Source organism: Bombina bombina, chromosome 6 (genome assembly GCF_027579735.1).
Source record: "Bombina bombina isolate aBomBom1 chromosome 6, aBomBom1.pri, whole genome shotgun sequence".
Taxonomy (NCBI): Eukaryota; Metazoa; Chordata; class Amphibia; order Anura; family Bombinatoridae; genus Bombina; species Bombina bombina.
The window spans coordinates 832980038-832995970 of record NC_069504.1 but is presented as its reverse complement, the minus strand read 5'-3'; the positions used below and the strand labels follow the sequence as shown (position 1 = coordinate 832995970).

Genomic DNA, 15933 nt, shown 5'->3' with positions numbered 1-15933 from the left:
TTCAGAGGTAGAGACCAAGGTGGACAGGATGACATGTCCACCAGGTCTGCATACCAAGTCCTGCGTGGCCACGCAGGTGCTATTAGAATCACTGATGCTCTCTCTTGTTTGATTCTGGCAATCAATCGAGGAAGCAACGGGAAGGGTGGAAACACGTAAGCCATCCTGAAGTCCCAAGGTGCTGTCAGAGCATCTATCAGGACTGCTCCTGGATCCCTGGATCTGGACCCGTAACGAGGAAGCTTGGCGTTCTGTCGAGACGCCATGAGATCTATCTCTGGTTTGCCCCAACGTCGAAGTATTTGGGCAAAGACCTCCGGATGAAGTTCCCACTCCCCCGGATGAAAAGTCTGACGACTTAAGAAATCCGCCTCCCAGTTCTCCACTCCCGGGATGTGGATTGCTGACAGGTGGCAAGAGTGAGACTCTGCCCAGCAAATTATCTTTGATACTTCCATCATAGCTAGGGAGCTTCTTGTCCCTCCCTGATGGTTGATGTAAGCTACAGTCGTGATGTTGTCCGACTGAAACCTGATGAACCCCCGAGTTGTCAACTGGGGCCAAGCCAGGAAGGCATTGAGAACTGCTCTCAATTCCAGAATGTTTATTGGCAGGAGACTCTCCTCCTGACTCCATTGTCCCTGAGCCTTCAGAGAATTCCAGACGGCACCCCAACCTAGAAGGCTGGCGTCTGTTGTTACAATTGTCCAGTCTGGTCTGCTGAATGGCATCCCCCTGGACAGATGTGGCCGAGAAAGCCACCATAGAAGAGAATTTCTGGTCTCTTGATCCAGATTCAGAGAAGGGGATAAGTCTGAGTAATCCCCATTCCACTGACTTAGCATGCACAGTTGCAGTGGTCTGAGGTGTAAGCGTGCAAAGGGTACTAAGTCCATTGCCGCTACCATTAAGCCGATTACCTCCATGCATTGAGCCACTGACGGGTGTTGAATGGAATGAAGGGTGCGGCAAGCACTTTGAAGTCTTGTTAGCCTGTCCTCTGTCAGGTAAATCTTCATTTCTACAGAATCTATAAGAGTCCCCAGGAAGGGAACTCTTGTGAGTGGAACGAGTGAACTTTTCTTTTCGTTCACCTTCCATCCATGTGACCTTAGAAATGCCAGCACTAACTCTGTATGAGACTTGGCAGTTTGAAAGCTTGAAGCTTGTATCAGAATGTCGTCTAGGTATGGAGCTACCGAGATTCCCCGCGGTCTTAGTACCGCCAGAAGAGCACCCAGAACCTTTGTGAAGATTCTTGGAGCTGTAGCCAATCCGAATGGAAGAGCCACAAACTGGTAATGCCTGTCTAGGAAGGCAAACCTTAGGTACCGATAATGATCTTTGTGAATCGGTATGTGAAGGTAAGCATCTTTTAAATCTACAGTGGTCATGTATTGACCCTCTTGGATCATAGGTAAAATTGTCCGAATAGTCTCCATCTTGAACGATGGAACTCTTAGGAATTTGTTTAGGATCTTTAAGTCCAGGATTGGTCTGAAAGTTCCCTCTTTTTTGGGAACCACAAACAGATTTGAGTAAAACCCCTGTCCCTGTTCCGATCGTGGAACTGGATGGATTACTCCCATTAACAAGAGCTCTTGTACGCAGCGTAGAAACCTCTCTCTTGGAGGAGAGTATTTGAAGTCCAGAAGGTATCCCTGAGATATTATCTCTAGCGCCCAGGGATCCTGAACATCTCTTGCCCAAGCCTGGGCGAAGAGAGAAAGTCTGCCCCCCACTAGATCCGATCCCGGATCGGGGGCCCTCAATTCATGCTGTTTTAGGGGCAGCAGCAGGTTTCCTAGTCTGCTTGCCCTTGTTCCAGGACTGGTTAGGTTTCCAGCCTTGTCTGTAGCGAGCAACAGCTCCTTCCTGTTTTGGTGCAGAGGAAGTTGATGCTGCTCCTGCTTTGAAATTACGAAAGGAACGAAAATTAGACTGTCTAGTCTTGGCTTTGGCTTTGTCCTGAGGCAGGGCATGGCCTTTACCTCCTGTAATGTCAGCGATAATCTCTTTCAACCCGGGCCCGAATAAGGTCTGCCCTTTGAAAGGTATATTAAGCAATTTAGACTTAGAAGTAACATCAGCTGACCAGGATTTTAGCCACAGCGCCCTGCGTGCCTGAATGGCGAATCCTGAATTTTTCGCCGTAAGTTTAGTAAGATGTACTACGGCCTCCGAAATGAATGAATTAGCTAGTTTAAGGACTCTAAGCCTGTCCGTAATGTCGTCCAGAGTAGCTGAACCAATGTTCTCTTCCAGAGACTCAATCCAGAATGCCGCTGCAGCCGTGATCGGCGCAATGCATGCAAGGGGTTGCAATATAAAACCTTGTTGAACAAACATTTTCTTAAGGTAACCCTCTAACTTTTTATCCATTGGATCTGAAAAAGCACAGCTATCCTCCACCGGGATAGTGGTACGCTTAGCTAAGGTAGAAACTGCTCCCTCCACCTTAGGGACCGTTTGCCATAAGTCCCTTGTGGTGGCGTCTATTGGAAACATTTTTCTAAATATCGGAGGGGGTGAGAACGGCACACCGGGTCTATCCCACTCCTTAGTAACAATTTCAGTAAGTCTCTTAGGTATAGGAAAAACCTCAGTACTCGTCGGTACCGCAAAATATTTATCCAACCTACACATTTTCTCTGGTATTGCAACTGTGTTACAATCATTCAGAGCCGCTAACACCTCCCCTAGTAATACACGGAGGTTTTCCAGTTTAAATTTAAAATTTGAAATATCTGAATCCAGTCTGTTTGGATCAGAACCGTCACCCACAGAATGAAGTTCTCCGTCCTCATGTTCTGCCACCTGTGACGCAGTGTCTGACATGGCCCTAATATTATCAGCGCACTCTGTTCTCACCCCAGAGTGATCACGCTTACCTTTTAGTTCTGGTAATTTAGCCAAAACCTCAGTCATAACAGTAGCCATATCCTGTAATGTGATTTGTAATGGCCGCCCAGATGTACTCGGCGCTACAATATCACGCACCTCCCTCTGAGCGGGAGATGTAGGTACTGACACGTGAGGCGAGTTAGTCGGCATAACTCTCCCCTCGTTGTTTGGTGAAATTTGTTCAATTTGTACAGATTGACTTTTATTTAAAGTAGCATCAATACAGTTAGTACATAAATTTCTATTGGGCTCCACTTTGGCATTGCAACAAATGACACAGGTATCATCCTCTGAATCAGACATGTTTAACACACTAGCAAATAAACTTGCAACTTGGAAATACAATTCAATTAGAATAATATTAAAATGTACTGTGCCTTTAAGAAGCACAGAAGATCTATGACAGTTGAAAATTAATAAATTGAAACAGTTATAGCCTCAATCCTTGTAAACAACACAACTTTAGCAAAGGTTTAATCCCATTAGCAAAGATAACAAATTCTGAAAGCAGGAAACAAATTACAGAATAAACGTTTTTTATCTCAGTCAAACTATAATTCTCACAGCTCTGCTGAGAGAAATTACCTCCCTCAAAATAAGTTTTGAAGACCCCTGAGCTCTGTAGAGATGAACCGGATCATGCAGGGAATACAATGAGTTGCTGACTGAAATATTTGATGCATAGAAAAAGCGCCAAAAAACGGCCCCTCCCCCTCACACACAGCAGTGAGGGAGAACAGAAACTGTCAGAAAAACAGATTAAGCAACTGCCAAGTGGAAAAATAGTGCCCAAACATTTATTCACACAGTACCTCAGCAAATGAAAACGATTTTACATTCCAGCAAAAACGTTAAACATAATCTCTAGTTATTAAACAGCTTTATGTATTTCTTACAGTGTAATTCTAGAGAAGTACCATTCCCCAGAATACTGAAGTGTAAAGTATACATACATGACATTATATCGGTATGGCAGGATTTTCTCATCAATTCCATTGTCAGAAAATAAAAACTGCTACATACCTCTATGCAGATTCATCTGCCCGCTGTCCCCTGATCTGAAGTTTACCTCACTCCTCAGATGGCCGAGAACAGCAATATGATCTTAACTACTCCGGCTAAAATCATAGCAAAACTCTGGTAGATTCTTCTTCAAACTCTGCCAGAGAGGTAATAACACACTCCGGTGCTATTTTAAAATAACAAACTTTTGATTGAAGATATAAAACTAAGTATAATCACCATAGTCCTCTCACACATCCTATCTAGTCGTTGGGTGCAAGAGAATGACTGGGAGTGACGTAGAGGGGAGGAGCTATATGCAGCTCTGCTGGGTGAATCCTCTTGCACTTCCTGTTGGGGAGGAGTAATATCCCAGAAGTAATGATGACCCGTGGACTGATCACACTTAACAGAAGAAAAATCGTTTTAAAATAAAACAGTTACTGTCACTTTAAATTTTAAACTGAACACACTTTATTACTGCAATTGCGAAAAAACATGAAGGAATTGTTCAAAATTCACCAAATTTTCACCACAGTGTCTTAAAGCCTTAAAAGTATTGCACACCAAATTTGGAAGCTTTAACCCTTAAAATAACGGAACCGGAGCCGTTTTTATATTTAACCCCTTTACAGTCCCTGGAATCTGCTTTGCTGAGACCCAACCAAGCCCAAAGGGGAATACGATACCAAATGATGCCTTCAGAAAGACTTTTCTATGTATCAGAGCTCCACACACATGCAGCTGCATGCCATGCTGTTCTCAAAAACAAGTGCGCCATACCGGCGCGAAAATGAGGCTCTGACTATGATTAGGGAAAGCCCCTATAGAATAAAGTGTCTAAAACAGTGCCTGCCGATATTATTTTACAAAAAATACCCAGATTAAATGATTCCTCAAGGCTAAATATGTGTAAATATGATCGATTTAGCCCAGAAAAAGTCTACAGTCTTAATAAGCCCTTGTGAAGCCCTTATTTACGATCGTAATAAACATGGCTTACCGGATCCCATAGGGAAAATGACAGCTTCCAGCATTACATCGTCTTGTTAGAATGTGTCATACCTCAAGCAGCAAGAGACTGCTCACTGTTCCCCCAACTGAAGTTAATTGCTCTCAACAGTCCTGTGTGGAACAGCCATGGATTTTAGTGACGGTTGCTAAAATCATTTTCCTCATACAAACAGAAATCTTCATCTCTTTTCTGTTTCTGAGTAAATAGTACATACCAGCACTATTTCAAAATAACAAACTCTTGATTGAATAATAAAAACTACAGTTAAACACTAAAAAACTCTAAGCCATCTCCGTGGAGATGTTGCCTGTACAACGGCAAAAGAGAATGACTGGGGTAGGCGGAGCCTAGGAGGGATCATGTGACCAGCTTTGCTGGGCTCTTTGCCATTTCCTGTTGGGGAAGAGAATATCCCACAAGTAAGGATGACGCCGTGGACCGGACACACCTATGTTGGAGAAAAGAGAATTTAGCTCTATTGCTGCCCAAAGCCCTAACCTAAAAATAAAACCCACCCAATACACCCTTAAAAAATCCTAACACTAACCCCTGAAGATTCACTTACCGGGAGAAGTCTTCATCCAAGCGGCAAGATGTCCTCAACGAAGCCGGCAGAAGTGGTCCACCAGACAGGCAGAAGTTTTCATCCAGACGGCATCTTCTATCTTCATCCTTCCGACGCGGAGCAGCTCCATCTTCAAGACATCCGGCGCGGAGCATCCTCTTCAATCGACGGCTTCTTCGGAATGAATGTACCTTTAAGTGACGTCATCCAAGATGGCATTACTTAGATTCCGATTAGCTGATAGAATTCTATCAGCCAATCGGAATTAAGGTAGAAAAAATCCTATTGGTTGATTAAATCAGCCAATAGGATTGAGCTGGCATTCTATTGGCTGTTCCATTCACCCAATAGAATGCGAGTTCAATCCTATTGGCTGATTGTATCAGCCAATAAGATTGAAGTTCAATCCTATTGGCTGATTGCATCAGCCAATAGGATTTTTTCTACCTTAATTCCGATTGGCTGATAGAATTCAGCGCCTCGGTTTAGGGGTCAATAGGTAGTTTATGGGTGTTAGTGTACTTTTTAGCACTTTAGTTATGAGTTTTATGCTACAGCGTTGTAATGTAAAACTCATAACTACTGACTTTAAAATGCGTTAGGAATCTTGGCGGTAGAGGGTGTACCTTTTTGGCCTCCCAGGACAAACTCGTAATACCGGCGCTATGGAAGTCCCATAGAAAAAAGCCTTTACGAAATTTACGTAAGTTGGTTTGCGGTAAGGCCAAAAAAGTGTGCGGTACACCTATACCTGCAAGACTCATAATACCAGCGGGCGTAAAAAAGCAGCGTTAGGACCTGTTAACGCTGCTTTTTTACCTTAACGCACAACTCGTAATCTAGCCGATTTAATGCACCTCTTTCTAATTATGGGTGCTGCCATTTTGGAATCTAGGTTACACTGCAGGTATCTCAAGGAGAGTTGCTGCACATGTTTAAACAGGTCAACAATGGAATGTAGAGGAAGATAGATTTCAAAATGGCGGCATACTCAACTAAAGTGAGGCAGGGAATAACCTCAATACTATGCTTATAAGATATATTTAGTGTTTAATATCCCTTTAACCATTGCTTTTAATACAAAATTCTATCTATCTAATATTTATTTAATTTTAATGTAATATGAAACCTGGGGAAATGTGAATTGGCAACAGCTGTGAAGTCAAAACCTCTGTTTTGCATATTAAAGGGACAGTAAACCTTAAAAATAATGTTATATAATTCTGCACATAGTGCAGAATTATATAACATTATATTAGTCAAACATTATTAAAACATAATTTCCTCTATTCATTTTTTAAAAAAAGCGCGTTTCACAAACCCGCTCTCTGCTCTCTGCTGAGCGGGTCTGTTATATTTACTTAGCGCATCGGGCCAGCTGTATAGTCACAGCCCGGCCCGACCGCGCCATAAGACTAAGTGCAGCTCGCTCCTGTGACAGAATTTGCCTGTGACAGGAGCGAGCTGCACTTAGTCTTATGGCGCGGTCCGGCCGGGCTGTAACTATACAGCTGGCCTGATGCGCTGAGTAAATATAACAGACCCGCTCAGCAGAGAGCGGGTCTGTGAAACAGCGCTTTTTTTTTTTTTAATGAATAGGGGAAATTATGTTTTAATAATGTTTGGCTAATATAATGTTATATAATTCTGCACTATGTGCAGAATTATATAACATTATTTTTAAAGTTTACTGACACTTTAAGTTCTATCATAAGTTCTAAATAACATTCATTTCATTAAAAAAAATTGTTTGAAAATAAAGTTTCCTGTTGCCGATATGATATTCTATAGCAAGACAAGAGAAATATCTTGTAAGTAAAGATGTTCTGGGTCTCTTTAAAGCTGAGAAAGAAAGGAAGTTAATATAAAGCAGGCTTTTACCTGTCAAGTACAGAGCAAAGGAGATAAAGCGATGGTATTTGCTCAGGATTCTTAGAGGCTCCTCTCTCTGGACCAGTGTAAAGAAATAGTCTGTGACGGTCTCCCCGTAGAAAAAATAATTCACACAAAGCAGGAAGTACCTGGGAAACAATTACAATAATTATGACATTTTCCAGTCATTTAATACCAAATACAACAAAGGTAGTAAAAGGCTAAATCATAAAAAATAATACAAATAAATAAACCATATTATATAGATTGCTCAATAGAACAACTTTTGGTCTTTTTTTTTTTTTTTTTTAAAACATGGTTGTGTACGTTATTTATTTCTTCAGGATATTAAAAAAACACATAATTTATGCTTAACTGATAAATTCATTTATTTTGTGGTGGCGTGAGTCCACGATTCGTTACATATGGGATATACATTCCCACCAGGAGACGACAAAGTCTCCCAAGCCCCAAAAAGCCCACAAACCACTCCCATCTCCCACATACCTCAGGTTAACGTAAAGCCAAACAGTGAGGTGTAAGAAGGAGTAAGAGTCAAAAAATAGGAGCAGGGAAAAAAAGAAGTGCTCAAAACAAAATAACCCCAAAAAGGTGGGGGATTGTGAACTCTTGCCACCATGAAAGAAATTCATTTATCAGGTAAGCATAAATTATGTCTTCTTTCATATAGGTGGCGAGAGTCCACGATCTGTTACATATGGGAGGTAATACCTGAGTTGTGGAAGTCCGCGAGTAACAATAAAGGGAGGAAATGAAAAAACAGCTTTTTTTGGGGGGGCGGAGCCAACTGCCTAACTGAATGGACGCAGAAAGTTAGAGCTCGGCAACTGGAGTATCTTTAAAGTATAATTTATGAGCAAATAAGCCCAGAAACTTGTATATTGACCTTAGCTTTATATTGCTAAACTCTTGGGCTCTACACTGGGGTATCTACATCCCCCTCAATCAAAGAAACTAGACTGGAAGAAGTACGACAAAGTTCTATGGCTCATCCAAGCATGCAGAACTCGGAAGCTATCCTGCTCGAGCTACTCCTAGAATTGAGTGAAGCAATGGACGAACAATATGCCCAGCTCTCTAAAGATATCGCTCAATGCTTTGGCACACACCGGGATCCTTGCAATCCCCCAGATAACAACTCACACACTCCTGCCTCGTCTGAGAAAGCCATAGCACCTAGTCTCTCCTACAAACCGCAAGTTAACGTGCTTCAGTCACATCATGGAGCGGATGCATCGGAGGTCTCCAGCCAGGACCTATATGCTGTTACCGCGATCGCTGTTTCTAACGAGGTGCAGAGAGATGGTGACGCAGGAGATTCCCAGAGCCCGCTATGGTACAGCCAAGAAACCCGGCATCGGATACCTCAGAAAGTGACTGGGCAATTTGCTGTCTCCACGAGCCTTCCCAAGCTACCGTCTGCGCAGTCATTGCTAGGCCTGAAGGTTGCTGATACTGTAGAGACTGCTATATTTTGGTCCCAAAGTTATGTTAGCAGGTCGCACAGAGATATCTGGCATGCTATTGTACTTGTTAGACCGACCGGAGTGGGGTAGATTGACTTGTTTTACCCAGGAGAGTTTGTGTAAGTCTGCACGATGAGTTCCTCTCCCAGACCTTCTATCAACCCCACACATTGCTGGACCTTGACATGACGATTATACTGTCTGAAATATTAGTCTTACTGACATATCAGGAACCCATGTAACAGTCTATACAAGTACCTTCTACTAACGGTTTAACATTCCACTCTTATCTTTTTTCTACCATTTTTCCCTTCCTGCCGTATGTGTCTGGTAGTGGGTCCAGTTTGGGCCTATAACTCCAGGATTTCTAGCATCAGATACATGTGGAGGTCATAAGCTCGATTTGTTGTCATATATTTTTTATTAATGTTTATGCATGTGACAATTTAGTTAACAAACGTTTTACTAAGGTTAGGTAGCTCAATTTACCCAATTATGTATACACTCTTTTTATTTATTTATTTTTATTTTTTTCCTCTTCTACATTCATATGTGTTAATAGATGTGCTAAGTGGGGTGTTGGTATACTATTCTGATTGCCATTTCCCCCAGCATGTCATTCACCCCACTTGGTTAGCTCCTTTGTAAAATTGGGACCCAGAGATAAGAGAGACAACACTCATATTGGGCTCCTTACACACTGCACTTACTCACTGATTATACTCTCTAACCCAACTTGAAAGTACTATGCTCCAGTCACATGCTAGCAACATATACTATAATGATCTGACTGCTACATGTGTAGCTTTCATCTGATATTGTCATCTTATTTATTTATGCTAGCCGCACACGCTAAACTCATATATTGAGTATTGTACTGCCTTAGTTAGCCGGCCTCTGTGGCTTAAATGTTTATATGTTCGCATTCCAGTGCAAGCTGAGATATTTAGACGTATAAGTCTTCTTACTATTATGGTTCATGTTCTATAAGTTATATTTGTTTGGTGTATAAGGGTCTCACGGTTATATTATGCTAGATCTGTGATCTGAGAGTGTCAAGATGTTTTTTAGCTTTTACATTTGAATTTGTTATTGTAAGTCATGCTGTATTATAGGAGCTTCTTCCAATAGAAGACTTAAATTTAATCAGTTATGGATGGTCTAGTGTCTGTTCAGCATGCGTAACAATATGCTCAGTATACCATACTAGTTGCACTCTCTATATGACATTTTTTGTGATGCCATTAACTATTTATAGAGTATATAACTTCGTCAGTTTAGATATCATATTGTCCATAATATAACCTTTCTTTATTAGAATGTTGTGATTGCATATTAAATGTGTTATATAAGTCACTTTATTAAAAAAGGGAACTCTTGTCCATGATAAGCCTCTCTCCTCCCTTTCCCGCCGGAGCTTATTACCGGCGGGTCATACCCCCACTCCTTTCTCCAGCTTCGTCTATAGATGACATTTCCCTAGGAGAGGGGCTCATCCGGAGATTTTCTATAGTCCGAACATTCTACAGCTCTCCTCTCCACATAATACTACAGAGTAACTGGTAAGGCCCCTTATTTCCCATAATTGAGCTCTGGTTTTACCCGGGTCGCATATTCTACGCATTTATCATTATTTTCTCATTATATAAGCATAACATTATGTTTAGATAATTGCTTCGCTCTGATGGAGCCATGCCCATCCCAGTAGTCATGTAAATAACAGGTCCCCCCTGTGAAGCCCACCCTTATATTCATCCAATAAGTCTTTCCAAACCTGCTCTCATGTCATATTTGGCTCCGTTCCCCCCATTCCCCTCCCCACTCCACTTTGAGCGGCTCCTGCCCGCTGCGCTCCCTTATCCCTCTCCCCGCTAATTTGGTCCATAAGTGGCCAAACACAAGCCAATCCATATTTATCTTACTTTTACTAGTTTATATAACGCTATACATGCTTTTCATGATAATGTGGAGAATATACTTTATCTTCCCCCTCCCTTTCCCCCATAAAACTAACCCTTCCTTGCTTTTATAGTTCTAAATTAATATTTTATGGTGTATTTATCCATCACAAGGTGGGATCACTTCTAGTCTACAGATCATATAAAAAATAAAAAATGATGTCTCAATTTAGATGGTCCAAACTCTTTACTAATACCTTTAATAAACGGGATTTATATGCCCCTTCTATTTATATTTAGATTTTTTGCCTAAGTAAACCTCCATGCTCCTTCATAACACTAACCAGCTATAGCTTCTCCATTCTTTTACCACTCACCACAGAGTACTACTCTTTAAATCTTTGAATGTATACAATGTTGGCATAACTTGTGTTGTTTACCTAGCAAGATCATGGTATAAGTACTGTACTATTCTCCTTTGTTACTATTGTTGGACGTTTCATTACTGTTATATTTGTTTATGACTTCAATAAAAAACTATTTAAAAAAAAAAAAAACAGCTTTTTTTTCGCTGAGAAATTGAATCCATAACCCAAAAGAAATTATATCTATTAAGACAACTCAAAATTTAGGCACAATCATCGAACAGACAACTACCTGAAGGTCCTTTCTACCAAAGGCTGCTTCTGAGGAAGCAAAAACAAAAATGGAATTTAGGTATGCAGAGAAGACCAATTGGCTGCTTTGCAAATTTGATCAACTGAAGCCTCATACTTGAAAGCCCAAGATGTGGCAACTGATCTAGTAGAATAAGCTGTAATTCTTTGTGGCGGAGGCTGTCCTGCCTCCACATAAGCTCTGTGAATCAAAAGTTTTAACCAAGAGGCTAAAGAAATAGCAGAGACCTTCTGACCTTTCGTAGGACCAGAAAAAAGAAAAAACAAACAGACTAGAAGTGTGTCTGTAATCTTAAGTAGCAATAACATAATATTTCAATGCTCTAAAAACACCCAAAAGATGGAAAGATCTTTCAGAAGCCTTTTTCGGATCAGGACATAAGGAAGGAACAACAATCTCCCTACTAACGTTGTGTGAGGGAACACCTTTAGAAAAAAATGTAAAAGTAGTTTGCAAAACAGCCTTGTCCTGATGGAAGGAGACTCACAGGAGAGAACAGACCATTCAGAAACTCTTCTAACAAAAGAGATGGTAAAAAAAGCATTACTTTCCATGAAAGTAGTTTAATGTCCAATTTATGCATAGGCTAAAAAGGAGGAACCTGCAAAACCCTTAACACTAGTTTAAGACTCCAAGGAGGAGAAATATCCATAATAACAGGTTTAATTTGGACTAAAGCCTGAACAAAACAATGAATATCTGGAAGAGTAGCAATCTTCTTATGAAATAATACAGAAAGAGCTGGTAGAAAAACCCTTATCTAAACCATCCTGCAAAAACTGAAGAATCCTAGGAATTCTGAAAGAATGCCAGGAAAAATTATGGTCGATACACCAAGAAATGTTGTGATAAATTTTCTTATAAACAGGTTTACAAGCCTGAATCAAAAAGTTACTCACAGAATCTGAGAATCCTCTATGACTCAAAACTAAGCATTCAATTTCCATGCCATCAACTTTAGAGACTGGAAAAAAGGACCTTGAGATAGACAGTTTGGCCTTAGAGGATGAGGCCATGGCGGGCAACTGGGCATTCAAACCAGATCCGCATACCAAATCCAGTGGGGTCACACTGGGGCAATAAGGATTACAAATTACTGTTCCTGTTTTCCAGAGTGATATCTAAGATAAAATGGGATCAGAGGAGGAAACAGATAAGCAGGCTGGAAGGACCATGGAGCTGATAGAGCATCTACTACCTCTGCCTGAGGATCCCTGGACCTCACAAGGTACCTGTTTGTTTTTCAAACGTGAGGCCATCAGATCTATTTCTGGTAGGCCCCATAAATCCACAATCAGATAGAACACATCCTGATGAAGAAACAACTATCTTGGATGTAGAGACTGACAACTGAGAAAGTCTGTCTCCCAGTTTTTCTACTCCTGGGATGCAAATCGCAGTAATCAGGCAAAAATTGGCTTCTGCCCAAGAGAGGATTCGAGACACTTCCATCATAGCCAGGGAACTGCGAGTTCACCTTGATGACTGACATAAGCTACTGCTGTAACACTGTCTGTCTGAAACCGGAGATAAAGCTCCCTTTTCAATAGGGGCAAGCCTGAAAGGCCCAGAAAAGTGCACAGAGTTCTAAAATATTGATTGGTAACCTCGTCTCCAGAGGATTCCAAACCCCCTGTGCTTTTAGAGACCCCCAAAAAGCTCCCCAACCTGAAAGACTTGCATCTGTGGTGATCACAAACCAGGTAGGACAAGCAAAAGAAGCAACCAGAATAATAGACTGGTGATTCAGCAACCAAGTTAGAGACAGGTGTGTGGTGGAATCTAAGAATATCACTTCGGATATTTGATTATAATCCCTGCACTATTGACGCATCATTCAAAGCTGAAGAGGCCTCATTTGAAATCAAGCAAATGGGATTGCATCCGAAACTGCAATCATGAGGCCTAATACTTCTATACACAGAGCCACTGAAGGAAATAAGAAAGAGTGAAGGTTCAGACAAGCTGATATCAATTTTATTTGTCTCTGCTTTGTTATAGCATTGCGGAATCTGTTGGCGCTCTACAAATAACCGATGATAATAATAATAATAATAATAATAATAATAATAATATTAAGAGAAAGAGTCATGGACACTGAATCTATTTGGAAACCTAAAAAGGTGACCTTTTTCTGAAGAATGAAGGAACTCTTTGCTAAAATGATCCTCCAACCATGTCTTTGAAGTGACAACAATAGTTGTTTCTTGTGATATTCTGCTAAATGAAAAGGATTGTGCTAGTACCAAGATATCGTCCAGGTAAGGAAATGCTGCAATACCCTGAGCTCTGATTATAGACAAAAGGGCAATCAGTACTTTGATAAATATTCTTGGAGCTGTAGCTAGACCAAATGGAAGAGCAACAAACTCATAATGCTTTTCCAGGAAAGCAAACCTCAGAAACTGGTGATGAGTGAATTGGGATGTGAAAATGACCTTGTGGAATAAATGTCAGAAAAGTCCTAAAAGATGGTATTTTTACAGATTTGAAAGTCTTCCTTCTCTGGTACAATGAAGAGATTTAAATAAAATCATGTCCCCCGTTCCTGCAAAGGAACTGGAATAGTTATTTCCATATCTTCCAGATATTAGACAGATTGAAGAAAAGCATGAGCTTTTATTGGATGTTATGGAATATGGGTCAGAAAAAAATCTTCCCATGGGAGGCTTTGTTCTGAATGTAATTCGAAATCGATGAGAAATAATGTATTGAATCCAGGGGTCTGGTACAGATTGAAACCAAGCCTCCAGAGATATTGGATTGGGGCCTGTACCTTCATGTGGTCTTGGAGGCTGTAACAGATTTCCTATTCTGTTTGGATTTGTTCCAATTTGTATTGGTTCTCCAGACTGAGCCGGAGGGGCTGTTTTTAGCTGAGGAATCAGTTTTCTGTTCTCTATTCTGACAAAAGGAACGAAAACTATTTAACTTTAAATTTTCCTTTTGATTTCTTGTCTTGAAGAAACAAAACTCCTTTAGCTCCAGTAATAGTTGAAATAATTGAACCCAGCTCAGACCCAAATAATTTCTTTCCTACAAAAGGAAAGAGAAAGTAATCTAGATTTAGACACCATATCAGGATTTAAGCCACATGGCCCTCCTGGTAAGAATAGCTAAAGACATGCATTTTATATTGATTTTCATAATATCAAATACTGCATCATAAATAAAATTATTTGCGCTCTGAAGCAAATTCAATAGATTAGAATTTTTAGGGTCAGTAGAGCACTACTGTGCAAGACTGGCTAACCAGTAAGTAGAAGCAGCAGCTAGGTCAGCAATAGATATAGCTGGGAGTATATACCCATTATGTAGAAATGCCCTTCTTAGGAAAAATTACAGTTTCCTGTCTAAAGGGTCTTTAAAATAAGTACTGTCTTCTAAAGGAATAGTAGTACGTTTAGAAAGAGTGGCCCCATTTACTTTGGAAACCGTTAGCCATAACTCTAAATTAGCAGCAGGTAAATGATGCAATTTTTTAAACCTTGTAGAAAGACTAAAAGGACACACCGGGATTAGAACATTCCTTAGCAATCAGATCAGACAGCATCAAGTGTAGGGAAAATCTCAAGGAGATTAACAACAGTTTTAAATACTGAATTTAAACAATTACTAGGTCTATCATCAGGTTTAGAATCTTTAACCCCAAAAGTGACCAAGACCTCATTTAAAAGATAACAAAAGTGTTTAGTTTTAAATAAAAAGGAGAACTTATCAGGTTCTACGTCAGATGAGGGAGCCTCACCCTCAGAGGAAGCCTTATCGTTTGAAGATACTTCAGTATTCTTTGGATCAGGACATTACTTGTAGAAGGTAAAACTTGAACTCACTTTTTTTGCTTATTTGAATGCGGTATAGCAGCCAATGCCTTTGTGAAAGTTATGAAAATTGTCATTGCTGGAGGTACTCCATCTGCATCTACCGGTAAATTGTCATTGGTGGAGGTACTCCATCTGCATCTACCGGTAAAGAATAGACATTAGATTGATCAGAAGGTGATAACAAATCTAAACATGAGCCGCATAATTGAGCTGAAGAAGATACTTCAGATTTTTTACAATAAGCACACTTAATATTGGTAAAAAGGTGTGCAGGGGACTCAGTTCCTATGGTAAATTTAGGGACAGCATGGTGCTGCTCCATAATAGCAAAAAAAACAAAAAGTGATGCAATAAGCACTATATTTAAACCCCTTTAGGCAGGCTCTTTGAGGAAAGGAAAAACTATGCCCCCTTTATATAGCATTACATGGACTTTAAAACGCTAAGCATTTGTAGCCTAGGTAAGCAATAACTGTCAGCTTGCGAAAAATATAGTTACTATTGTATAATGAAAGACAAAGCTCCATTATCTGATGTGTGCACATCTGAAAGAAGTGCGCTAATCCGCCATGCGTATAACTTGTGCTAGCGTGTGTAAACTAACGGGCTGATGTGCGCTATTCCAACAGATCAATTAACCTGTCTATGAGGCTATGATTAGACGTGGGCTAACCCGACGTGCGTTGTA

The 15933-nt window shown here is 40.6% G+C and overlaps 1 protein-coding gene across 1 annotated transcript in view; it reads right to left on the bottom strand.

Annotated features, from left to right (window-relative positions):
* CDS2 (CDP-diacylglycerol synthase 2) overlaps positions 1-15933 on the bottom strand; it is a 232860-nt gene that overhangs the window by 65682 nt on the left and 151245 nt on the right. Inside the window, exon 5 of the mRNA XM_053718199.1 lies at positions 7368-7507. Within this exon, the coding sequence (XP_053574174.1) occupies positions 7368-7507 (140 nt within the window). The remainder of the gene's footprint in view (positions 1-7367; positions 7508-15933) is intronic.